The sequence below is a fragment of the Marmota monax genome, unplaced genomic scaffold (assembly GCF_021218885.2).
Source record: "Marmota monax isolate L192 unplaced genomic scaffold, Marmota_monax_Labrador192_F-V1.1 WCK01_AAM20220418_F8-fsc00285, whole genome shotgun sequence".
Taxonomy (NCBI): domain Eukaryota; kingdom Metazoa; phylum Chordata; class Mammalia; order Rodentia; family Sciuridae; genus Marmota; species Marmota monax.
This window is the reverse complement of record NW_026695045.1, coordinates 966670-993555: the sequence shown is the minus strand read 5'-3', so window position 1 is coordinate 993555 and position 26886 is coordinate 966670. Positions and strand designations below refer to the sequence as shown.

Genomic DNA, 26886 nt, shown 5'->3' with positions numbered 1-26886 from the left:
GGACTATTGTTTGGCAACAAAAGGGTGAACCTCAAAACTGTGATCGTAAATGAAAGAAGTCAGTCACAAAGGACCACACATCTGACTGCAGCTTCATGACCAGTCCAGAAGAGGCAGATCTATTCAGGCCCACGGTCCATTAGTCATTTCCTAGGGCTAGGAAAGGTGAAAGGTGGAGAGGTGCCTGTTACTGGGTCTGGGATTTCTTTTGGGGGTGATGAGAATGTTCCCAAATTTATTTTGGTGGTGATTGCAAGACCCTCGAATATTTCATAAAAACTTCTAAATTGTCACTTTAAAAGGGAGAGTTACATCTTTTTTAAAAAATTTTTTTCTTAGTTGTAGATGAACACAATACCTTTATTTTGTTTGTTTGTTTATTTATTTATTTATTTATTTATTTATCTATTTGTTTATTTAATGTGGTGCTGGGGATCAAACTCAGTGCCTCACTCGTACTGGGCAAGCGCTCTACTGCTGAGCCACAACTCTGGCCTTAATCAAGCTATTTATACATAGAAATTCATACATATATATTTAAGGTCATTTCCTTGTCTGTGCCGCTGAGCAAGGAAACAGATGTGAGACTGGCTGTCTTCTCAACTTAAAACAGAGAAATAAGAGATGAGCTGGGCAACACACCACAGGCCTATAAATAAGACCTTGGCTTTTAGCTGATGGATGCAAGGTGCTGGTTAGGGTTGCTTATCTGTGACCTTGCAAGGAGCAAGGTTGGATCTCAGTCCATTTACTAAAGAGCCCCGTGTGATGCTATGGAGAAGGGAAGGAAGAAAACTCCTCCCGCAATGGCAGAAGCATATAATTAAAAACATAAATTACACTTCACAGGCTTTGGAGACCATTGGAGAGTTTTCCACAGGCGTTGTACAGACAAGGCAGTTTGAAGAATCCTGTGAATTATCTTGGTGGGGTGGGTGGGAAATAGGAGGCACCTCAAGAATTGTGGTGGGTGTGAAAGGAAGGAAGGCAAGAAGACAGATCAGTAGCAACTAGGGCCAGGATAGGCTAGTGTGGCTTCTCAGCCTGGCCACCTACAGCCACCAGGACCCGCATTGGGGACTCACGCACCATTAGCAATTTTTTTAATCAGTTACCATAAGAATGGGAACTCTGGGAGGGCAGAGGTCTTTGTTTTGTTCATTGCTGCATCCTGTGGTACAAGTTATATATTTATTACTGGGGATTGTTTTATTTTTATTTTCAGACAGTCTTGCGAAGTCGCCCAGGTTTGCCTTGCGCTTGCAATCTTTCTGCCTCAGCCTCCAGAACAGCTAGGGTTACAGACGTGTGCCACTGCGCCTGGATGAATAAATAAATATTTAAAAATTAGATTTGACTTCCATGTCCAACCAAGATAGAATAACAGGATCTAGCCAGAAACGATGGGAAAAAAAATTGGGCAAAATATGGGAAACAATTATTTTTAAGATACTGGACATCAGGACAGTGATCCTTGAGAAGGTAGAAATAATAGATGCAAACCCTACAATTGCCCCAGCTAATTGCATGGAGAGTTTACAGGCTGGTGGTTAGGATTAGCAAGCAAGAATCCCCCACCAGGGTGCAGACTAGTTGAAGTTAGAAAAACAACCCCCACTGGGCCTTCGAGATCTACTGCCCATGGAGGAAGCTGCTGAAACCTCGTGGGAACGTCAGTGGGGATACTGTTAAGATCGAATGGGGATAAGGAGGACCACTGATGTCTCCCACAGTCCTCTGGCAGCCATGCAATAAGAGCCAGAAACCAACAGAGCACACCACTACAAGGAAGAGAAGCCCACTTTGCGGACAGCGTTCCTCCATTGCCCTCTACCAGCAAAGTTTAGCCTTGTGCCGGCTGCAAAGAAGAAATGCTTACAAGGTCCAGCTCCATTATCCCAGGGCAGGCAATGAAGGGTAGATTTGGATAAAGGAGGTTTTCCAGCCTCCACCTTAGCCCATGGCAGGCTCTGTGGGAGTGGGAGGGCAGCCCAGCCAGGGAGGCTGTTGGGGCCTTGATTGGGACTCAGTGGATGGAGGCTGAGTCCCCTTTTGTCTTTCTCACTGGGTGCTTCCAGGTGGAGGCCAGCCTTCGCTCCCTTACCTGGAAATCTCCTGAACTGGGGTAACAAGGAGGTTTTCCTTCCTGTTCTAAGTTCAATTAAGTTTAAAAGAAATGCCCATAAGAACAGTTGACAGAAAAATGTCCTATTATTAACTTTGTGGTTGAGGGACCTTACAGTAGCTCTCAGATTCTACCACTGGCCAGGATTAGGAATCATGGTAGGAGCTGCCAAATTCGATCACATTGCCTACTGTGTGCCAGGCACCGTGCTAAGCATTTTACATACTTCCTTCTCCAGAGATGGTGGATATAGAATAATGGGATTTGTACTGTGGGACCAGAAAGACTTGACCTGCCATCTCAGATTTGCCACACTTAGCTGTATGACCTCAGGCAAGTGACTTAAGCTCTCTGAGCATCAGTATCCCCATCTACAAAATGGTGATGCCTTTACCTATTTTCCCTCAGATGTTATGAGGATCAGGTTTACCTTCAGCAAAATGCTTGGCACAGTTCTGTTACCGTTTGTTCTTTGTAACAAGTGGAGGATTCTTCCTGGAGAACATGTTTGCTAAGGGGATGAGCCCATGTCCTTCAGTTGGAAAACATCTAAATACCAGCAGCATCCATTCAAAAGGCAACACTGTCAGGCCCAGCCCCGCCTCACGGCTGTGCAGCTACAGAATATTTCTTCTGTGACAGCACTTGACTCATGCATGCACAGAAATGTTCAGGCAAGAGCCGAGTGACTAATTTTCTCCCCTAAAATTTATCCTTCTTTCTGTTGTTATTACAGGCTGGAGAAAAGACATAATAAAAACCCTCCGAGTCTGACGACAAAAAACAACATGAAATGCTATTTGAAGCTGGAAGTAATCATTGTGTCTACAATCCTAAAAAAATAAACAAATCAAGGGGTTGCTGTTACAGTCGGTCTTAAGTCATATCAGAGGATCTGGGTTAAAAATGGGGATTCTATCTAACAATCGATTGATTTTGCTCCCTGAGACACTGCTCTGCCTGTACCTTCTACCCTGGTTAACAACACCCCAGCCCCAGCCCACTGCCCCCTGCCCATGGGTGCCTCTCACCCAGACCCACAGATTTCACTCTTCTCCTGCTGTGAATGTCCCCCTTGGACTCATGACACCTCCCCCCACTACCGGTGCACTTGGCCTCAGCCTCCCAGGGCATGATCATCAGTCTCCCTGCCTGCAGGGCTGACCTCTGCCCCATGACCAGCTCGCTAGCTTCATACTAGAGGTTCCAAACATAGAAGTTAGAGATCAAATTAAAGACACATAAAACTCAATTTACCTTTTTTCTTGCCCAGCTAAGAGACGGCTTCTCCCGGCTCCTGCCTCTAGCCACCTGGTGGTAGTGAGGTTTACACAAGAGACCAGCGAGAGAGAGAGAAGCACACCAGAGAGTGGGCTTTTATTGGGGAACAAAAAATTCAGGGGAAAATTCCATCCAATGAAGGTCGAGGGGGACAGCATTCCAAGGTCAGGGTCAGTGATTGGTTTCCAGGTCAATGGTCAGTCACACCCCCACATGGGCAAGCCCTCGCACCTGGAAAGGGTGGGGAAAAGCTCTGACACAGCTGGTCTGAGCGCCTCACACCCAGTCAGGGAGGTAGCTGAATCACGTGTGAGAACGGCTTCCCCCACTGACCTTGGCTGAGCACCCTCAAGGCAGCTGCCAAGAGAGTTTTCTGATCATGGTGATGAGAAGATCCTAGTGGTGACTGCCAATCACTCGGAAACTACTGGGTAGCCACAGGATTGCTTCTCTTCTTCCATGGAGGCTCCAAAAGCCTACCAGGCAACTTTCACTAGTCCCACTTTACTGGTGAAACAACTTGCTTAATGTTGGTCAAGGTCACCAAGCTAGTAAACCGCAGGACGGATTTGAACCCAGGGCTGTGGGACTTGTAAGATTGTGTTCTTCTTCTCTTTTTGTAGGTCTCCTCCATGGGCTCCCCACGGCCCAAGAGTTGAGTTTCTCAAACCCTGCCCTGAGACATCACAGGATAAGACATTAACAATAAGTTTTCTTTTTTTTTAATATTTATTTTTAGTTGTATTTGGACACAATACCTTTATTTATTTTTATATGGTGCTGAGGATCAAACCCAGCCCAACAATAAGTTTTCTTAACTTGGATAGAACCACTATTTGATCCAGGTATCCCACTCCTTGACATATACACAGAGGACTAGAAATCAGCACACTACAGTGACATGGCCACATCAATGTTCATGGCAGCTCCATTCACAATAGCTAAGCTATGGAACCAACTTAGGTGCCCTTCAACAGATGTATAGATAAAGAAAATGTGACACACACACACACACACACACACACACACACTGGACTATTTTTCAGCCACAAAGAAGAATGGCTTTATAATTTTTGCTGGTAGATGGATGGAATTGGAGACTATGGTGCTAAGTGAAATAAGCCAATTCCAAAAACAAAAGGCTAATGTTCTCTCTGATATGCAGATGCTGACTCACAATAGGTGGGGGCAGGAGGGGTGCAGGGGTGGAGGTTCACCAGATTGGACAAGGGGGAGACAGGGAAGGGAGACAGGATGGGAGCAGGAAAGACAGTAGAATGAATTGGGTGTAACTTTCCTGTGTTCATATGTGACTGCACGGGGTTCCGCATCCTGTACAACCACAAGAGCAGGAAGTTATACTCCACGTGTGGACGATATGTCAAATTACTTTCCACTGTCATGTTTAACTAAAAAGAACAAATAAAAATATAATGTGAGAGCGAAAAGAAACCAATATGTTTTCTTTAAAACTACACAAAAATGTGTTTGTGTTGGGGGATGGTCTGTGGGCAAATAAGTTTGGGACATGCTCCTTGTGCTCCTCCCTCTCAGAGAACCTCTGGCATCTCGGTATGGATGTCCTGCTATTTAAAAAAACAAAACAAAACAAAACAAAAAACTTCCACCCAGAGTTTTCCAAAGGTATCCCCCCTCCCCCCACCCCCCCACGGAACCTCTGTGCACTGAGCACTGTTGTTCCTTGGCACACAGTCTGGGAACCATGGGCCTGGCGTGCAGGTCCTCAGCCCAGTGGGTATGGGAGGCCCTGCCTGCCACTCCAGATTCACCTCCTCTGGTGCCCCTCCTGCTCCAGCCACACCTCACGCTCCCGTTTCCTGGGACACCAAAGCATGTTCAAACCTCCACGAGCTGTTTCCTCTGCCTGGCGGGCTCCCTCCCTCAGCCCTCTGCACCTCTAGGAAGCAAACCTCCCAGCCAGAGCTCACTGCTCCCTCGGCTGCACCCACTCCACACCCAGCACTTGCCTTTTGGAACACTGCCTTGCTGGTGTGAGGGATATTTGTTTGCACGCTCCTCCTGGAAGGGCAGACTGCGCAGGCTCTGTTTTGGAATCTTCAGTGTCAGGCGTCCTCGCCCCTGAACTTTCTCTTGTCTTCTTGTCGGTTTTCTTGGTGTATTTTTCTGAGATGAGACTATATATATATATATATATATATATGTAAGAAGAAATACCCATTACCCTAGAGGGATCAGGTAAACGATTTTCCGTTGGAGGATAACATAAGAATTGACGCCGGGCGCAGTGGTGCATGCCTGTGATCCTGTCGGCTTGGGAGGCTGAGGCAGGAGGATCTAGAGTTCAAAGCCAGCCTCAGCAAAATCGAGGTGCTAAGCAACTCAGCAAGACCCTGTCTCAAAATAAAATACAAAATAGGGCTGAGGATGTGGCTCAGTGGTTAAGTGGCCCTGGGTTCAATCCCTGGTACCAAAGAAGAAAGAAAGAAAACAAAAATTACCCGAATGAGCTGGTTGAAAGTAGAGATGCTCAAACTGCAGCTGGACCACCCAGCCACTGCCCAAGTGTGTGAGTGTGTGAGTGTGTGAGAGTGTGTGTGTGTGTACACAGGGACACACCTGTCTTTCACAAACTGCCAGTTGATTCTAAAACCCACCCCTCGTTAAGGGTCACTGCTTAGGTGATTTCTAATATTTTTGCACCATGCACAACGTGGCTGTAGCACCTCTGTACGTGAATCTGTCTCTTCGTGGCCTCGGGGTAGAGTCCTAGGGCCGGAGTCCCCAGGGCAGGAGGGTTTCTGAGGCTCCTGGGACAGGTTGCCAGCTGCTCTTCAGAAGGGTGGTGCTGCCTCCCTCTCCGCCAGCAGCTCCAGAGAGTGCCTGTCTCCTCAGCCCCCCACAATTATGGCCACTTTGGACAAAAAAAGAAAACAAGAATAGTGGCTATTAGCTGTGAGAGGAAAATTGCCTAGCTGGGTGGTTTTTCAAGAGAGGCATTTAGCGAGCTTTTGATGCGTGATTACTGTTTAATCAATCTGAGGAACACACAGGCTCATTATTTTCTTTTCGCAGAGACTGAGGACTGGGACGCGGGACTGGGATCGTGCCAACGCCGGGAGCATCCAGCACAGCACCGCTTCCCAGGCTTGGGCTGGGCTGCTCTCTGCCTCCCAAATGCTACGCTCAGGGGTAGCTCCCCTCAGCCAAGGACATCTCACCAGGGACGACATCCAGGTGTGGGCAGGAGCTGGCTGCCCCCACCCAGAATGTCCTTAGCTGTCCTCCTCCATCCCATGGTGGTGAGCAAATGTGCAGAACTTCTCCATTTGGACCCCCACGGGCTGGGGATGTAGGTAGGTGGTAGGTGGCACATGGGTTCCATCCCCAGCCCTGCACTGGGACCCACCTTCCCCAGAGGGAGGAGCCCCCTCCCGCCAGCTCATTCCTGCTCAGAATGGCAAAGGCTGTCCTCTCTTCCCTGTCCTCCCAGAGAGGAGGGTCTCCAGGAGCCAAGAAGTTTCCAGAAGGAGGGAGAGGTGCCATGATCAAGTCCAAAGGAGGACAATATTCAGTCCAGTGTGACCCTCCTCTGGCCCGCAGTTCCCAGTCTAGAGCTCTGTCCTGGAGAAGACCCACCCCTGCGCATGAAACCAGGTGCGAGGACTTCCCCTGTTTGCAATGTTTAAAAACGTCTATTAATGGGCAACTGGTTAAATAAATAAGGGTCCTTCCTTACTCTGGGGTGGGCAGTGGCACCAGATAAGCAGGATACCCACATAAGTTGTTGTCATTTTCTGATTTGGTTATTAGCTCAGCAGAGATAGGTGGAGTCGGAGGCTGGGCAGGGCAATGCTGGGTTAACAGGGAGAAAAGAGAGGAAACGGATTGGCTGGCATCAGAAGCACAGAGAGAAAGTAAAGGGGCCTCCTAAACCGAATGGACTAGGGCAGGGCCCAGCCCTGGGGAATCCAGGTGACAACAGGGCTGAGTGTGTATCTTCATCTTGTTCCTGAAGCTCCTTATTTTCTCATTCTGGGCGTGGCCAGCACGAGGAGCTGGAGGTGCCAACAAGGTGGGAAGGTGCTGAGGGACTCTTCTGGGAGTTGCCAGCACATAGGGTCCCAAGCCCGCAAGGACCATCCCCACTGCTGCCCTGACCCCCAGAGCGAGGAGGACAATCCACAATTGTACAGCGGCAATTCTGCCTGACGCACTGACCTCTAACGGAGCAGCCTTCGCTCTTCTACCCAAATCTTCCCCTTTGGCCTACCAGCTGCCCCTCCTTCCGCAGTGTGCTCAGTAATGCCCGTGAACCCAGCATCGCCCTGCCCAGCCCCCAGATCTACCTGTTCTTACTAAGAAGATAAGAAAAAGAGAGCCAGGCATGGTGGCTCACACCTGTAATCCCAGCAACACAGGAGGCTGAGGCAAGAGGATCCCAAGTTTGAGGCTAGCCTCAGCAACTTAGCAAGGCCCTGTCTCAAAATAAGGGGTAGAGATGTAGCTCAGTGGTAGACACTCCTGGGACCAATCTCCAGTACTGAAAGAAAAAAGAAATGTAACTGCAATGTGCTTCATTCCCTTATAGATATTAAATCTTGATAATGACAATTATTCCTTTAAAAAATAGGGGTCCAGTTTCCTACCTCCACTCCTTTGCACCCCAGAGAGGAAGGACACCATCATCTCTTCACTTTCTATCTCTCCATGGGCTTGACCTTCAGTCTCTCAAAGAAATAAGCCAGAGAAACAAGAGAACCATTGAGGGGGAGTTCAAGGTCAACAGAGCTGTACAGCCCGACTCACAGAACCCCAGTCTCTTTCTGAAGCAATTCTTTGTGACTTAAAGTATATCGAAAGATGGCAGTTCTTCATTTTTAAAAAATATTTTTTAGTTGTCAATGGACCTTCATTTTATTTATTTTGATGTGCTGCTAAGAATTGAACCCCGTGCCTCACACATGTTAGGCGAGCCCTCTGCCACTGAGCCACAACCGGAGCCCCTCTTCCTTTTTTTATGTTGAGAAATTTCAAGCTTTTAAAAAAGTTTTGAGAAATAGCACAAGACCACTTATATACTTTTATCTAGATACATTAGTTGTTAACATTTACCCATTTGCTTTCTCTCTCTCTCTCTCTCTCTCTGTGTATATATAGTGTATTTTTAAAAAGTAATTTAAATTTTTTGTTTTGTTTTTGGTACCAGGGACTGAACTCAGGGGCACTTGACCACTGAGTCACATCCCCAGCTCTATTTTGTATTTTATTTAGAAACAGGGTCTCACTGAGTTGCTTAGCACCTTGCCCTTGCTGAGGCTGGCTTTGAACTCATGATCCTCCTGCCTCAGCCTCCCTAGCCACTGGGATTACAGGCGATCGCCAATGTGCCCGGCCAATGCAGAATTTCTAATACTTCATGTATTGCTTAAAAAATAAGGATATTCTGCATACCCACAGTATATTATCACATCGGATAAATTTAACATGAATACTATGTGTGATCTAATATGCATTCCATATTCATTTTTTCCGTTTGGACCAATAATGTCCTATAATAGCTTTTTCCCCCCCTCTCTTCAGATCTGGGATCCAATCCAGGATCGTGTGTTGCATTTGTGTCTAAGTTCTTGGGTCTCTTTTAACACAGAGCAATTCCTCAGCCAATTTTGTTATTTTCTAACGTGGAAATCTTTGAAAAGTCCAAGTCAATTGTGGCAAAAGTATAATTAAACACAACACTCAAATTCAACGTGAGACCTTTGTCCCGAAAATAAAAAGTGTATCTATGCCGCCACCAGGTGGCGCTCCCAGCAGGCCGTGGTCCTGAAAAGCCCTTGAGAAAGGGCAATTTGAGACTGATGGTGAAGCATATGACCTTGGAAGTGCCCACGTGTTCCTAAAGCCACGTGGTGTCCTTTCCGGCAGGGCTTCTCATGACAATCCCCTGTGGATCTTGTTCATCAAGATTCTGCTTTGGTAGCTGTGTTGTGGGTCCCGAATTTCTGCATTTCTAACCCTGCCAAATGATTGCATTTGAAGAAATCTATCGATTTACAATTAGGCAGCTTTTATTTTTATGTCACAGTCAGTAACAAAGCTGGTCTCATCTATTGTTCTTACCCTCCTTTCTGCCCTTCGGCTCCTTGCTTCTGCTCCACGGGGCCCTTTAGCTGTTGAAAGGTCTTCCCTCAGATATCCTGTGGTTTGGCTAAACCCCTCAGCTCCCCGGAGTCTGCTTAGATGCCACCTTCTTGAGGATGCGTTCCCAGGCTGCCCTGTGGAGCACTGCCACGTGTCCCTAACCCTGCCTGCTGTCCTCCCCCAGCCTGCTGGTTCTTTGCCTTGTTGCGCTCACCACCTTCTCACATGGGGTATTCCTGTCTCCCCCTGCAGGAATCCAAGTTCCCCCAGGGGAGGGGCCTTTGTTTTCTTCCCTGCTCTATCCCAAGCACCCAGAGACGTGGCTGGCGCGTAGTAGGTGTACAGGAAACATTTGCGGAATCAATGAAACTTCAAAGGACCTTCAAGATGAGGGAGCAAATCCCCTCACTTCATGGATGAAGAAATGAGCTTCAGGTCTTTGGATTAGAAGAAGACTCGCCCAAGGTCTCACAGACCCTAGTGATATCATCCCTAGTCATCCCAATGAATATAACTGAAAAGTTGGACTTTTTCCTACTAGTGAATTTCTAAGCTCTAGTTTTAATTTTTATAATTGATGTCAGGCCTTTCCCCCAAAGCATTGTGACAAGAGAAGATTGGTATAGGGATGGAGTAGTGGGGAATCTGGATGGAAGCGATGTTATCTTAAGGAAGAGGGAGTTGATGTAACAGGCCCTTGGCAGTTGTTAATTACGCTAATGGGCTGTAGAACTTGGCTCTGCATTCTCTGGCAGCTGAAGTCAAACAGGAAGCACGTGGGACTACATAGTGTTTGTTGTCTGACCTAAGAAAACCTGCGGTCTCAGCAAGGACCCATGTACTGGAGGAATTTGGTGGTAGAAAATCTATTTTCTGTGTAAATATCTATTGGACCCTGTGTAAATATCTATTGGGTCCCAGATTGTATGAGAATTTCCAAAAGAACCCAAAGTCATGATTTAAGAATATAATCCTTTTATCTGCAAAAACTAAGAGGAGAACCAGGTATGGTGGTGCACATGTATAATTCCAGCGATTCAGGAGGCTGAGGCAGAAGGATGGAAAGTTTGAGGCCAACCTCAGAAACTTAGTGACACCTGTCTTAAAATTTAAAAAGGACTGGGGATGTAGTTCAGTGGTAGGGTTCCTCTGGGTTCAATCCCTATACTGTAAAAAAAAAAAAAAGTATAATGTTAATTTATATTTGCTTTGTAGTTCAGGTGAATTATATTGTGATGATCAAATCGAAACATAAAATTGAGAACTAGAGAATCTAGAAGATAGTTTCCACAAATCTCAAATCCACAAATTTCTCAAATCTTTGAGAGACGTGGAGTCACAGCAGTTCATGAACAGAGTTTTCATTCATTCCACAAATATTTATGGAGCTTCCACTACAGATGTTCTTTTCTACTCTCCTGACTATGGACCCCATCCTGTTCAAGTGTGAGGACTCTAACATAAAGATTTTGCAAAGACCCTCACAGGAGCTTAATTGGCCACTTAGCACTTGTAGGTTGATAAGAATGCATTCTCGTGCATTTCAGGACTTTTGGCAATGAGTACAAAGTCCCTTGGATCTGGGGATCCACTTTGTGAGTAGACCTTTAACACTGGTTGGAGTTGACCCTATAAACATTTGACATTCTAGCAACTTTCCCCTGGACAAATGTGACTGCAAAATGTGACTTCTTTGACCAAAGCATTGTCAGTTCCAGAGACCATATATTCCAGGTGTTCTGCTGCATCCTCTACACCTAGTACAGGATCCGGGCTTTCATGGAGACTATAAACTCTTTAAGAAGAATTTCTTACAAAAATATTCCATAAGATGAGTCCTCTGAGTGTTGGTTAGACTTGCTTACCAGCTCCGCTGCCCACTGATACCTACCAGCCCTCGAGAGCACGATTCAAAGTTTGAATTAGAAGCCATGCCCTACCTACCTCAAATGCACAACAGACATCACGTGATTTCACTGTCATAAAGGAAATATAATCTGTCTCTGAGCCTTCATCCTTCCAGGACATTGGGAAAATTGACTCTGGCCTCCATTGGAAAATGCCTTCCTCTCCAGGATTGCAAAAGAATCTGAAATTCTCACCCAGGAGAGGTGGCGCATACCTATAATCCCAGCAACTTGGGAGGCTGAGACAGGAGGATCACAAGTTCAAAGTCAGCCTTAGCAACTTGGCAAGGCCTTGTCTCAAAATAAAAAAAATTAAAGGGCTGTGTATATGGCTCAGTGTTTTTTAAAAATTTTTGTTTATTATTTTATGATACTGACGATTGAACCCAGGGGTGCTTTACCACTGGGCTAAACCTTAAACCCTTTTCATTTTTTTTTTTAAATTTTGATACAGGGTCTTGGTACATTGCTAAGGCTAACCTTGAACTTTCGATACTCCTGCCTTCTGAATAGCTGGGATTATGGGTGTGTGCCATGGCACCCAGCACCAATTTATTCTTCTGTAAGCCACCTGCAAACTGAGCTTGTCTCAATGCAGGGACACACATTTTTAATCAATGTCCTGCCTTAGGGTCTGTGCTCACTTTGGAAGACACTGAAATCCACTCTTTCCCCTTTTCCCAGGACCCAGCCCCTGATTCTGAAGTCCCTACACTTTCTGCAAATTCTGGCCCCAACAACTCAAGCCCTGAGGAGGGAGGGTTGATGTACCAGGAACTAATGGAACAGTTTTTGGCACTAAACCAGATCCTCCCGTGCCAAGAGGTTCCAGGAAAACTAGCAATCCCGGATCAGAAGGAAGTAAGGGAGCAACTGGGGACTTTTTCCTAATGAATCCAATGAATCCTCGGAAAAATGATCCACCAAGGGTCAACTCTATGTAGAAAACAAGTGGCAGGGCCTTGGGAGGGTTTTTGTTTATTCCTTTCCTAAAGAGAGGGGAGAAGAATCCAAAATATGGCATGCATTGGGGTAAACTAGGAACAAACCAAAGAAATAACTAGGAACATCAGACTCATCATTAAACATTAGCAATGCTTAACCTTCAGTTCTGTTCCGGCCAGTTCACGGCAGGAGAAAAAGGGAAATGATGAAATGGAGGAGAGAGTGGAAGGAAAAGGAGAGAGCAGAGAGAGAATAAGAGCCGAAAGTGAGAAGGACTTTGAAGAAGATGAGAGAAAGGAAGAAACACCATAATATTTCAGAGACAAAGCCACACGACACCAAAGCGCACTGGGGAACAGCAGATGGGGAAGGCTCCGGAGACGAAGCTGAGATTATTGAATGAGGGTCAACTACTGTCTTCACACTTTCCCGCTCACATGAGCCCCCTAGAAACAGAAAGTCAGAGCTGCAGGATGTGGGCTGGTCCCGGCCACTCCTCCTCCCTGGGCTGGGTTGGATGGAGCCTCTCCCTGCAAATTCATGTCTACATGGCGGCTGGGGATGAGAGCTCCTTTGGAAATAGGGTCTTTGGAATGTAGTTATTACCATGGGGTCATACTTGGGGTGGCCCTCGGTTCCACGACCTGTGTTCTTGTAAGAAGGCCATGTGAAAACAGACACCCGGAGACAGGGGAGGAGGTCTCTTGATGACAGAGCGGGGATTAGAAGAGAGGCCAAGAGCCCATGTGGGGCGCATAGATCACCACACCTCGATTTAGACTTCCAATGTCCAGAAAAATGGGACAGTAGAGTTCTGCTGTTTTACGCCACCTAACTTGAGGGAATTTGTCCTGGCAGCCCTTGGGGGAAAACACACCTCCTTTGGTGGGAGAGGAATCTAGGATACCTGAAGTGTCCAAGGTTGCCGAGTGGACAGGTGGCCAACCTCCTGATCCAACTTACCTTTTTCGTCAAGAATTTTATTTGCCGTGCAGCATCTTTCATCTTATCTAAACAAGGCAATAATATTTCTCTTCTATTGTCCGAGTTTATTTTGAAAACTGAGTTTTGAAATCCATATGAAGGGACAATTCAGGCTTTAGAAATCCTTTAGACTAGGAAGCTTTTCAATAAATCTACTGCCTGTTCCTTTGGTATTTTGGATCAGGCTAAGAGCTTATTACTTTTGAGAGGGGGGGGGCTGCCTCTTTGAAGGACATTGAGGTCACCACTTGTTTTCCTACGCTGAGCACCTTAGGTTTTTGTTGTTGTTGTTGTTGTTGTTTTGTTTTGGTACTGGAGATCGAACCCAGGGGTTCTCTACCACTGAGCCACATCCCCAGATCTTCTTACTGTTTTTATTCTGAGACAGGGTCTTGCCAAGTTGCTGAGGCTGGCTTTGAATTTACAATCCTCCTGCCTCAGCCTCCCGATTCACTGGGATTACAAGGTGTGCACCACCACGCCCACCTCCTCAGAGCAACTTTGTAAAGGCAAGCCAAGTGCTGCTGGGGTCATTGGATGAAAGACTGTCTTTGAAGTAGATCTGCCACCCTTTTTTTTTTTTTTCAGTGTTGGGGGTGGAACCCAGGGCCTAACGCACGCTAGGCAAGCCCTTTACCAGTAACTGACACCCCAAGTCCCAAAGAAGACCCTTTGATAGGAAATGTGTGAACCATTATTTTGGAGTTTTTAGCTGACATCAGATCACACGGTGTCTACATGAGGTTTTAATTATTCAGAAGTTCTTAACCCTTTTTTGGATCATGTCTCCCTCTGAGAAACGGATAAAAGCCATGGATTTTCTTCCAGAAAACCACACACCCTCGCCACTCTTTGACCCTACTCTCAGGGCATTTCCAGGGACCAGGCCCCACTTTGTCCTCCACCCACTGGACCCCAGGTTGAGGCTCTCAGCTTGGAGACTGTCCTCACGCAGCCCACTGGGGCCTGAGACATGTCCCTCCAGTTCCCCTTTCATCTGTGAACATGGCTGATTCTGGCCTCTGCAGCTGGGGTTTTCTTTCCTACCTGCTAATGACCGAGGGGGAGAGTCTAGAAACAACTGGGCTGGGGATGGGTAGCCAAGCTCTTGCTGAGCATTTTCAGGCCCTTTTCCCTTCTGTCCTCTGAGATGGAGGCAGGCAGAAATTCCCAGGGGACTTTGGTAGCCTGAAGAGGACTCATTGAATCATAGCTAGAAGACCCGGGGACTGACGGTTTTTCCTGCTATTCCTCGAAAGCACCACGTTCTCGCTTGCCTCTGGTCCTTCTAGAACCTTCTCCCTTGTCTGCTGTGCTCCTCACCCTACCTTTCCCACCTGGTGCCCTCTACCTCTGTTCAGGTCTTTCATTGGACCCAACTTCCTCTTGAACTTTTCCTGACTGCCCTCTGCTCTTCCATGTGGCCCCATTTGTGCTTGTCACATTGTGTTGTCATGGGCTCTGCTCATCTGTGTCTCTGGACGGCATGTTCCAGGAGGACGGGGGCCACATGATTCTTGCGATCCTCCTACTCAACACTCAGCTTGGTGTGCAGAGCACAGAGTGTGACAGGTACAAATTCGTCGGGCACACAGATGAATAATGGGAAGCCCCTGTTCAGGGTTGCCCAACCTTGCCGCCATTGGTATCTTGGACTTGGTGACGGGTTGTTATGGTGGCTGTCCTCCCATGGTGGATGTCAGTAGCCTCCATCCTTGGTTTCCACCCACCATGCGCCAGTAGCACATTCACCCAGTCATGACAACCAAACATGTCCCTGGACACTGTTCAGTGATGACCAGTGGGAATAAAACCATCATGGTTAAGAACTTTTGCTCTAATGAATGACCATTGACCTTGGGGGTCACACTGCCCATCTGGAGTCTAGATCAGGGTGTGAGTTCAGTTAGTCCATTGATGAACGTTGACAGGGCAACCAGTAAATGATAGGGGAAATGGGTGAAGGACTTCTTGTAGGTCCTCAGAAGAGGGAAAAATTGTACTACACAGAGCTGTAACTAATGAGGCTCCTGGCACCCCTGCTCAGACTTGGCTGCTTGGTTCTGTCAGCTGGTTAGGGAGGCTGAAGTCAGGGTCCTGGAGTGAGATCAATTTTTTTAGCCATTAAATCAACTCAGGAAGATCCCTGCTGCTGTGGTTCTGTCCTCAGAAGTAGGTAGAGGAGGGAAATAATTTAAACTCATGCATGTTTTTTTTGGGGGGCGGGTACCAGGGATTGAACTCAGGGCATTCGACCACTGACATCTCTAGCCCTATTTTCTATTTTATTAGAGACAGGGTCTCACTGAGTTGCTTAGCGCCTCAATAAATTGCTGAGGGTGGCCTTGAACTTGCGGTCCTCCTGCCTCCGACTCCCAAGCCACTAGGATTACAGGTGTGAGCCACTGCACTCGGCCAAATGCTCCATCAACAGGGTATCTGCCATCCCCACCCGTGACCTTTCTCTGGTGGCAACAAGGGACTGAAAAGTGGATACAGTGACTCTTGGCTCTCACCAAGTCATGGACACATCAGATTTGGAGGTCATTCAAGGTCATGCAATCATCATCTCATACTTTGGTTTCAACCAAGTCCATGCCCCCAAACCTCGAGAATGTATGTTTTTTGTGATGGTTTGTGCATGTGCTGAGAATAGGAATCTCTAGCTTTCACCATATTTTCTTTCTTTCTTTTTTTTATCTCTGTATTTTTAAAAAAATTTTGTAGTTGTAGATGGACAGAATGCCTTTATTTTATTTATTTTTATGTGGTGCTGAGGATTGAACCCAGTGCCTCACACATGCTAGGTAAGCGCTCTGCCACTCAGTTACAGTCCCAGCCCTCATCATATTTTCAAAGGCATTTCAAACCCTCAAATGTGGCTGGGTGTGGTGGCCCACGCCTATAATCCCCAGCGGCTTGGGAGGCTGAGGCAGGAGGATCACTAGTTCAAAGCCAGCCTCAGTAATTTAGAGAGACCCTGTCTCAAAATAAAACATAAAAAGGACTGGAATGTGGCTTAGTGGTTAAACTCTCCTAGATTCAATCCCTGGCACTCCGCCCCCTCTAACAAAAACCTTCAACTATAAATAGTCATTAGTCTAATCTCTTCATTTGAGAGTAGAGGAAATGGAAGCTCAGAGTTTAAGAGGCTCTTTCAAGTTTCAGTAGTTGGAATCTGGTAGAGCCCAGATGCACACACAGATCTCCCTCTACCTCTCTGCCCAGTGGGGTGATTCTCTGATGGAGGACTGGACCTGGCAAGGTGTGAGGCATGAGATCACTAGAGAGGATGGGTCCTGAGGACTGGGGAGCTAGGGAGGAGTGTGCCTTGCTAAGAGGGTGGCCAAATAAAATACATGATGATGTACTACATTTGAAATTTACATAAATGAATTATTTGGGGGATATAAGTATATCCCAAATGTTACATGGGATAGACTTACACCAAAAATCTTATTTGTTGCTTATATGAAATTCACTTTGAACTGGATACCTTAGATCTATTTATTCATTTAAATTTTTTTGTGTGCTGAATCTGACAACCCTGTGTGCTAAGGATGGCCCTGGAGTCTTCCGCTGGGAAGTGAACGCTAAGCCACCTGCTGATGGGTTTTAATGACTTTCAAGTCTGGGACTCAAACTGCCTCTGGCCCTGACCTTCATCGGAGCCACGTAGGCCCTTGGTCTGTGCAAGGCACAGCCCGAGATGAGCCCAGTGTGGTTCTCTCTGTGACTGCAGAGGCCCCAGAGGGCCTGGCGTGCTATAGGTGTTCTATTTGCGTGTGGCCTCTCAGAAGATGACATTTCACAGATCTGTGAAGAGTAAAGATCAAATTTATTTAATACAACATCCCGCAGGGTCCCTGCAGCTATGTCACTGAGGCAAACGGGGAAGGCCATCTTGGTTAGGTGTGCGTACTCCACAGTGCCAACGGCAGCAGCCCTGCGTCCATGCTCCCAAGACCCCCCTTGGAACCATTTTGAGACCTCAGAAGACCATTTTTTTTAAAGCAAGGAATAAATAAAAAAAAATTAGTAAGAAAAATACACATTTCATTTTCCTATTAAAAAATACTATCTGCTGTAGGCTACCATCATCTCATCCTTTGGCCCTCAGCAGGGAGAAGAAAAGAGAGGATACAGAAAACCGCCCAGAACATCTGTGCCTGCCCCACCTCCGGGTTCTGCTGTGAGCGGTGCCTGTGTGAACTGGGCTTCAGGTTGGTGGTTCAAAGGAGGTGCTCCCAAGCCACGGTGTTCTCCCACTGTGGCGGGTGACGTCATAGAGGGGACAGTCAGAAGCTGTATGGCCAGCACTGTGCACTTCCAAAGAACAAGGGCTACCCAGAGCTACAGGCTTTTGAAGGACCACAGGAAAAGAAAGAAAAGAAGAAAACAAACTACCCTAAAACAAGCTGCCCCCGGACCAGGCCATTCACTAGAAGTAACTGACTGTAAAACAAAACCAGATTCAGTGTAGGAGGGTACATGGGAAAGGTTTTTTTTAAATCTCTGCACAAGACAAAAGTATTCAAGTTTCGGAATATCCCAATGGCCTGTTTACCCTGAACTCCTTCTGCTCTTCCAAATTGCATGGATGCTCCAACTTGGAAGGAGGGTCACCTGGGCAATTAAACAGCCCCTCCTGACTTCTTCATGCCCAACGTTAACATAGCAGGGTGGACACAAGAACTGGTGGTTTGGCCGGAGGAATTGCTATGTTCGGTGGGAGCAGGGCAGGTCATAAATAAATGCGCAGAACTCTTGGAACACAGGATGCATCTGCTCCTCTTGGGGACATGGATGTCCTCTCGGGGATGAGCCCTTGTCTTCATGGTCCTAAGTCCCATCAAGGGAGCCTTCCGTTCTCTGTAGTGACAAGAAACAACACAAGCTATGGTCACACCCCTCAGGATTGAAGGTTGCCCTGGGAAGTAACTCGGTGGTAGATTGCTCCTGGGTTCAAACCCCAGTACCGCCCTGCCACAGATTCCATCCTGACTTTAAAAAGGAAAGAGATTCTGATATACTCTGATGAGCCTTTCAAGAATTAAGCTAATGAAATAAGCCAGGAAGAAAAGGGTAAATGTCAAATGATACCCTTGTACGATGTACAACAATGATCAAATTTACAAAGACAGAAGGTGGCATAGCGGTTGCCGGGGGCGAGGGCAGAAGCAATGAGGAGTTACTGTTTAATGGGTACAGAGTGTCAGTTGGGGGATGATGAGAAGTTCCGGGCATGGAGAAGGTGTTGGTGGCACAGCAATGTGAATGCAACTGATATAACTGATTATATATATATATATATATATATATATATATATATATTGCAATACTGGGGGTCAAATCAGTGCCTCATGCATGTGCTAGGCAAGTGCTCTGCCACTGAGCCACACATTTATTTTTCCAGTACTGGGGATTGAACCCAGGTGTGCTCTATCACTGAACTGCATTCCCAACCCCAATTTTCAATTTTGTTTTGAGACAGTCTTGCTAAATTGCTCAGACTGACCTTGAATCTGCAATCCTCCTGCCTCAGCCTCCCAAGTCCCTGGGATTACAGGTGGGTGACACCATGTCTGGCTGAATTATATGTTTTTAAATATTAAAATGATAAATTTCAGGTTATTTATATTTTACCATAGTAAAAAGTTTTGTTTTCTTTCTTTCTTTTTTTTTAACTCCTCATGTCTTCTTCTAGTGTTCTTTAACTGACTCAAAGGTACTTGTGTCACTTTCCCGCCTACCACCAGCCTGGGCCCCTCTCTGACCCAGCACTTTTTCCTAAGCTGAAGATGCAAGAACCTACCCTCAGGAACTTTGTGTTCCATGAATTACTGATAAACAACACTACCATGAAATAGAAGGTAGAGAGGGCTGAACAAACTGCGGGAGGTCAGAGGCAAGAAGAGGGCCCTGATCTGGGAAATGGAGGAATCACAGACATGGAAAGAGGTTTTCAGGACAAAGGAGCAGAGCATGCTGGGAGATGCTGGAGCAGAGCATGCTGGGAGATGCTGGAGCAGAGCATGCTGGGAGATGCTGGAGCAGAGGGGCCCCGGCCTTCAGAGAAAGCAGGAACCATCTGAGTCCACTCTTCTGGAACCTTCATGGGCACTGGACACCCTGCTACAGGTGGAATTCAGGAAGCAGGAACAAGAGAAGATGTAGGGATTGCCCAGGCTTGGGAACTCCATGGCCAGGCCAACCTACTTTCTGAGGGTGAGATGGGGTAGGGTCTCCGTTGTGTTCTGGCCTTGCTAGATCTACACCTTCTGGAACAGGATGCAGCACTGAGGGGCTGCAACTAGAAGGCCAAGCCTGGCTCCTCCTGTGCTAGGAGAATCTCAGGCAGGTGGGCCAGAAACGCTGTGTGGGCCCCAGGGGGCTGGAGGCTCACCAGTGCTGGCAGCTGCCCTACCATGTCCTCCACTCTGCCTGGAGGAGGGAGTAGGGTGCTGCTATTCAGTCTTTCTGCAGCCCTAGATCAAGTCCCTCCCCAAACACCTCCACTCTCCCTCTCTGGGGACAGATAGTGCCCAGGGCACTGCTGTAGGACCAAGGCCAGAGACGGAAAGGGCTGGGCCACAGTTGGCAGGGCCTCAGGATTTTGAAGTAAAGGTTAACATGCCCACACCCAAGGACTGGATTTGCTGTGCTTGAATCAGAGGCTGTCAGCCTCCCAAGTACAGCCGCAGAATCACTCTGCTTCCGGTCAGAACATGATATGGACCTCCTCAAGGGGCATTTTGCTTTTAACCTCCCCTGGGAATCTCTAATTTCTACTTCTAGAAAGTCCTCTGAACATTTCCCATATACTAACACTGTGCTAGGTGCTCATTTAATCCTTGCAACAACTAGGCAAGGAGTTTTCATGTCCCCAGTTTATAGGCGAGGAAACAGAGGTCTGGAGGGATTAAGACATGGCTCTGCAGCTTGTCAGGGGGAAGTTAAGTTTGAATGTGAATCTCCAGTTCCTAAGTCAAAGCTTGGTTTCGGCTGAACCCTAGGCCTCGGATAAGCAACTGCTACATTCCCTAAGTGTGGCGGGGCATTTCAGGGCCAAGTAAAGTAAATCCCCCAAGCACATTCACTATAGCCAAAGTGTTGGGTGGAAAGGGCTTTAAAGTGGATAACCAATGAGTTTCTATGGGGATTTGCATGGTTTCTCATTTAGACTCTAAGAAAATCCTAGAGCTGGACTTGGTGGGGCACACCTGTAATCCCAGCTACTCTGGAGGCTGAGGCAAGAGGATCAAAAATTTGAGGCTAGCCTCAGCAGCTTAGTGAGACTCTGTCTCAATATAAGACACAAAAGGGGCTGGGGATGTGGCTTAGGAGTAGAGTGCTTGGTTAGCATGCGTGAGGTTCTGGGTTTAATCCCCAGGACCCGCCATGTCCCTCAAAAAGAAAAAAAAAATTCGTAAGTGGTCATTATTATTGTTGCTGTCAGGATGCTGCTGATCCTCTCCACTTTGTGGATGGGGAAACTCAAGTTTGGGGAGGACAGGGTCATCCCAAAGAGGGTTGAAGAGCTGGAGAACCCACTCTCCAGTCTCCTGAGCCCCGCTACTGGGCAAGTTTCCTTGCAGCTCAGCTTCCTGCAGGCCCCGGGAAGGAGAAAAGCGAGCTATTACTGACAAATGCCTTTCTTTTTTTTTTCTTTTTACCCCATAAGAAAACAGGTTCTCGTCAAGATCCCAAGACTCTTGCAGGTCCAGATTCTCCCCCTTCACTTAGGCACAGGGTGTTCTCTTGCATGTTATCTGTCTGCATTGGCCACAAACACAATTTATAAACAAGGCAAAAATGGCAGAGGAAAAATGAAGTCAGAATGTGCCATTGAAGCAAGTCAAACAATACCAAATTAGTCGCTGGCTAAGTGGCTGTCTCATTGTTAAGATATTTCCTCCAATATGTTTTCAGAAGCAACGGCCATTAAACAAGAGCGGAATGATCGCCAGGTTTGATTTCAGGAAGGAACTCCCCTCCCATTTCCCCGTGAGGCGATTCAATTAATTTTCTCTGGACCTGCTCGCTCGGGCTGATTATTAGGGAAACTATACCTGCTTTTTATAAACAAAATCCACTCGCTTAAAGATTCAAAATTCCATTCCCGCCAAATGCAGGGACAGGACCAGCCTGGGTGAGCTCTGGGGAGCCTCCCGGGGGCAGAATTCTGGGGGCCCACTGGGAAAGGGAAAGTTCTGTCTGAACTGGAGCTTGGAATCTTTGTCCAGAGAGACCCTTTGGATGGAAGCAAAGTAAATATGTTGATCCTGCAGGGTGTCTATCCTCATGGGCAGCAGCCCTGCCCTGGGTGGACATAGCTCTGTCTATCTCACAGAGAACACAGTTTTATCAGGATCCCACACTGGCCAGGGAGCAAAGATCCCACTCTCTTGAGGCCTTGATCACTAGGACAGTGGCTTTACTTCAACAGGGAGTCTTGGGTTGCGGGCAGCACTGGCTGGGAGCCTGGAGACCTGGCCCTGGGGGATGCTGGGCAAGTGATCCACCAATGCACACCTCAGGTTTTCATCATCTATAAACAAGGCTCCCTGCTTCTCTGGGGCCACAGTCTCTGATTTCAGGAGTCTGGCTGGGTGGAGGCTAGAGAAAAACTTCCATTTCATTCCTCTCTTCCTTAAATTGATAGCTTTCTTCCACAACAAGAATGTCAGTGGCTTCCTGTCTGTCAAAGGCATAATACGCTCTGTTTTACAAGAATTCAGACTTGGGCAAAACAAAGGAAGCCGGGGGGCCTCTGGAAGGGCTAGCAGAAACCTTGCTGGAAGTTCTTCCCAGGCTGAAAGAAGCAGTTTATGAGGCAAATTCCTCATTTCTTAAGAGAATAGCTGCCTGGTTAACTCTTGTTTTGCTGGGTAGCTTGCAGAAAGGTTGAGAGTGGGAAGATAGTAGGAGACAGGCCTCGATACAGTTTGAACTGGGTCTCTGTGTCTTTCTTTAAAAAAAAAAAAATAGCTGACTAGGGTGGCATAAACCTAAAATCCTAGCTCCTCGGGAGGCTGAGGCAGGAGGATTGCAAGTTTGAGGCTGGCCTGGGCAATTCAGTGAGCCTCTGTCTCAAAATAAAAAGTAAAAAGGGCTGAGGATATAGCACAGTAATAGAGAGACCTTGGGTTCAATTCCCAGTGCCAAAAAGGAAGGGGGAAAACAAAAAGCAATAGGTACCCTAGATTCCCAGACTTATTAGAGGATTTCCAGGGTCCCTTTTCATATGTGGGTTGAGATGTAATGATGGAAACAGTGGAAGAAAATATTCAAAATCCAAATTGGCCCAGCTAATCAGAGGAGCCCAGGGTTCCTAGTCTAAAACATTATGGGGTGGGAGGGGGATTAGGGGAAAGCAGGCCCGGGAGGGTCAGGAGAGATTTCACCACTCCACAGAGAACTTTTTAAAATGAGGTATATGAAATGTGTACTTACAGAATATCTGTTTTCCATGAAATCTACAAAACAAAGGGTAACAGGTCAGTAAGTAATTCAAAGAGACACTGGGGCTTCCCGCCAGATCTCAGGGGCTGGAACAGGTTGGGGAAAGAGGGAGGGGACAATGATACAGAAGGGGACACCAGGCCATATTCTGACTCTGTGCTCCGGTTTACAGCTCCTTTACCCTGAGACCTTCAAGCTCCCTAAGGTATACAAGTTATATAAGATGTATAAGTTATAACTTATATAAGATATATAAATCACAAGACACCTCTTTTTTTAACATTTTAAATAGTTTTTTTTTTAATTTAGTAACACTCTTTTTTTTTTAGGGAAATATTGTAAACGAGAAAGGAGAAAGTAGAAAATAAAAATGATCTCAGATCTCATTCTCTGAATCCCACTGACACTTTTTCCCTGTCATTTTTTGCTATTAGTAGGCATTTTTTGGGGGGGCGTGCAGTTACAATTATATGAAATTTTATATCCTATCTTTTTTTTATGTAATGTGCTTTCTACATATTTTCTGGTAACTTCGTAAACATGATTGTTAGAGTAGCTACGTCACAATCGTTAAGTGGACGTGCTACTGTTTACTTGATGATTTCCTTATTTTAAAAAGTTAGGTTCTTCCCAGGTTTTTGCTGTTTGAAGTTATACTGTCAGCATCTTCTTTGGGAGTAAAGATATTTCCGTATTTCAGGCTATTTGTCTGCCTATTCCCAAGAGTGGGATCAACTGAGCAGGAGTATATATGTGGCCAAGGCTCTTGGCATATATATAGCCAAACTATCTGGAGGGCAGGGCAGGCCCTTCCACTTTCCCTGGAGAGTCACGTCTCAGTTCCTAGGAGGTCCATTGTCTTCTTCCAGGAAGGCATGCTGTGGCTGGTTGGCCATGCCAGGCCACCATCGTGCAAACAGCCCCAACCAAATGTCAGGAAGAGGAGAGCGGGGGTGAGAGAAGCCAAAGATGACAGAAAGCTCTGCAAGGAGGGAGAGGGGTCACTGCCTGCATTGGCTAGAGGTGGCTTTCACTCTCAGAGACAAGGGATTATTTGCCGCTTTGAGTAGGACGAGGCCCTCACTCGTACCAGGGACTGTGTCATGAGCCGTCCATGGGCTGTGTGTGGACTATGTTGCTCATCGTAGCCTAATGAGGGGATAAGTCTGTCATTGGGAACGTCCCGTGGCACCCCCACAGGGACAGACCACCTGATGCAGGTGAACTTCCCCCTCAAGTTCTGCCAGAGATCCCACACAGCACCTGAGATGGGTGTGACCTGCCAAGATGTCAATCAACCTGCTGACTGCAAGACCCCATGAAGCCAGACTGCCCTTGAAACCTTATCCCTGCCTTTGACGTCCCCCTTAAATAAACCACCCGAGCCATCTTTCCTTTGTCTAGTTCCAGCTCCCATGTGGACGAGATCTCTCGGGGGCTTTGCTTTTGTAAATATATTTCTGACTATTTGTGTTTTGCTCTTCACTAATTATTTGAGACTTTAAGGTTTAGGGTGGCTTGCACCCTCCTGAGCAGGAAGATGCTGGCCGTTGCCCTCACTAATCCTGAATGGTCAGTGGCTTACGTATAGGGATGGATTTTCCAGAAAGCCCACTGCGGACAGACTTGAGGGCAGAGTCACTTTGGGAACCTCTTCAGCTGCCTGGGGAAGGGCTCCAAGTTTAAACCCAGTTCCTTCTAGATCTTGGGCTATCTCAGGGACCCATCTGTCACGGCAGGAACAACAGCCCATCTGTTTCTCTAATTTAAAAATAGCCTGTTTCTGCAAGTTCCCCCCAGCCCCGTCATCTCACACTCAAGTTGTACCCTCCCTTCTAGAAGGGACAGGGCCAGAAGTTCCTAAGGGGCCCCTCTTCTGTCCTACCTAGGCTAGAAGATGGCACAATAGCCAAGGGTTGAGCCTAGTGTCACCTCTGCACATTGAGCCAGGTTGCAGGCAGCACTTCCCAGCCCAATTCTGACTGGGAGGACCCAAACCAGCCCATGCACTGGCTCTGCCACAGTCCCAACCAGACACAAGGGAGAAAGCGCATCAAGGCCGTGCTTCCTAAAACAATTTGAGTGTGGAACACTAAAAATTCAAATATGCTAATAATACGATGAAACACCAAGTCCATGTCCACTTGTAGTTTTTGGTAATAGAACCAACATAAAAATAGAATTTGATGGTAGCATTTTGTTGTTGTTGTTGTTTTGGAGCTAGGTAGTCTACTAAGGAGCTACATCCCCAGACCTTTTTATTTTTTATTCTGAGACAGGGTTGCCTCAAAACTTTAGATCCTCTTGCCTCAGCCCCCTGAGTAGCTGAGATTCCAGGTGTCGCCCCATGCCCTGCAGCATCCATATTTTTCACAGGTACCTTTTTTTTTTTTTTTAATCATCTTGCATGCTGAAGGAGGAAACAATCTGGGGGGCAGGTTGGCAGTGCCTCCTGACCTGGCTGGCCTGGGGCCTTGCAGGATGGGTGGGGACTGACTCTCAAGTGTTCTTCTCTCCCTCCACGGGGGACTTGGCCCAGAGGCCTCCTTTTCTTTGGTTCTTTCCTGATGACCATTTCCTGTTGTGGCTGTACCTTGCTGTAGGCCCCAGCCCTATCTGTTGAGTCAGACGGGGTCCCCTCCTCATCTGAGGAGCAGCTTGCTCAGCCGTCCACGGCTCACTCTGTGCCAGAAACTCAGACATCCATGATGTTTTTAAGGGAGCAGATACCCCTGGTCCTCACCACGTCCCCTGCCACCCAGTGTGCCAAGGGTAGCTTTTCTGAGAACAGCCACAACAGGAAATGACCCCCCTAGGGTGGCCAACACGAATGCAGCAGGAGCACAGTGGGTTTGGCTCCTGAGAAACAGAACTTAATTCAGATCTGAGGGGAAACTCGGGCTTAGGAGAAACTATCTATGGGGTCTTATAGTCAAATTGTGCATTAAGGATTAGAATCAGCTGCAAGGGACCCACGGACAAACTCTTAGAAGGGATGATCCCCCAGGCAGCTTCAACATGTTCAGGGGGATGGGTTGGGGGTGACCAAGGCAAAGACGAATGACCCCTACTTCCAGAAGCCAGGACCTTGAGACTCCCTGAATGATTGGAAGGAATTTAAGATCATTGGTTTGACCACTACTTCATTCAACAGGTATAAACATTGCGTTTGGCCAAATTCACAGAGACGGAGGGCAGAATGGGCATTGGCAGGAGCCAGGATCATTGGTTCTTGGGCATTGAGGTTCATCTGAGAGACATGAAGAGGGTTAGAAAAAGTGATGGCTGCCCAACAATGTGACTGAACTTCGTGCCACTGAACTGCACATTTGAAAATAGCAGGTGTTGTGCATATTTTAGAACATTTTCAGAAAGAAAGAAAGCTAAGCTTAGAGCTGAAGCCAAGATTGCAAAGACCAGGTGTTTCCCACAGGCTGTGAGCACCCCATGAGGATTCCTGCCTCCTTGGTTGTCCCCAAAGTCTCTCCAGGCCCTGCCCTGGGGCTCCTTGGAGGCAGGCTGCCCATGCCCTTTTGCTTATCTAGGGGAGCAGTTTTCCTTTGTATCACTCAGGGGACAAGGGGGCATAAGAGTAAGAACCACGCCCTATGAGCCATTTCCCAAAATAGCCAGGGCTGAAGTACTGCCACTTAGAAGATGGTGCAGAGGAGAGGAAGGAATGTGACCTCAGGCCCTGCTCTGCACCCACCAGGCCCATTGATCCATCTGCCCGGCCACCCACCCCGGGCTCTGTGTTTTGGGAGTCAGCCCCTGCCACACACACAAATTGTTTCTGGGTTTTTCCTGCCAGTCAACCCTGAGTGATTGTGCCAGGGTTCCTGGAGAGCAAGAAAGACCCTTGGCCTCCAACAAGAAGCAGCACCTGTGTGGCACAATCAGGATGGAGGAGCAGAGGGTCTCCCACAGACTAGCTTGCAGAATGATTCTCAAACTAAGTTCTCCAAACCAACAGCACCAGTCACGGGCAAAAACTGTGTGAGAAATGCAAATTCTCCAACCCACTAAGTCAGAAATTCAGCAGCAGGGGCCGAGGTG

General features: G+C 47.2%; 1 protein-coding gene across 2 annotated transcripts in view; it reads right to left on the bottom strand.

The window, feature by feature from the left end:
* Positions 1 to 17182: 17182 nt before the first annotated feature.
* Pecam1 (platelet and endothelial cell adhesion molecule 1) overlaps positions 17183 to 26886 on the bottom strand; it is a 73988-nt gene continuing 64284 nt past the window's right edge. Inside the window, exons 18-19 of one of the 2 annotated variants that reach the window (XM_046427706.1) lie at positions 22822 to 22844; positions 17183 to 18237 (exon numbers count right to left, since the gene is read on the bottom strand). In XM_046427706.1, the coding sequence (XP_046283662.1) occupies positions 18208 to 18237; positions 22822 to 22844 (53 nt within the window). In that variant the 3' untranslated portion in view covers positions 17183 to 18207. The remainder of the gene's footprint in view (positions 18238 to 22821; positions 22845 to 26886) is intronic. The other variant, XM_046427707.1, reaches the window with a different exon arrangement.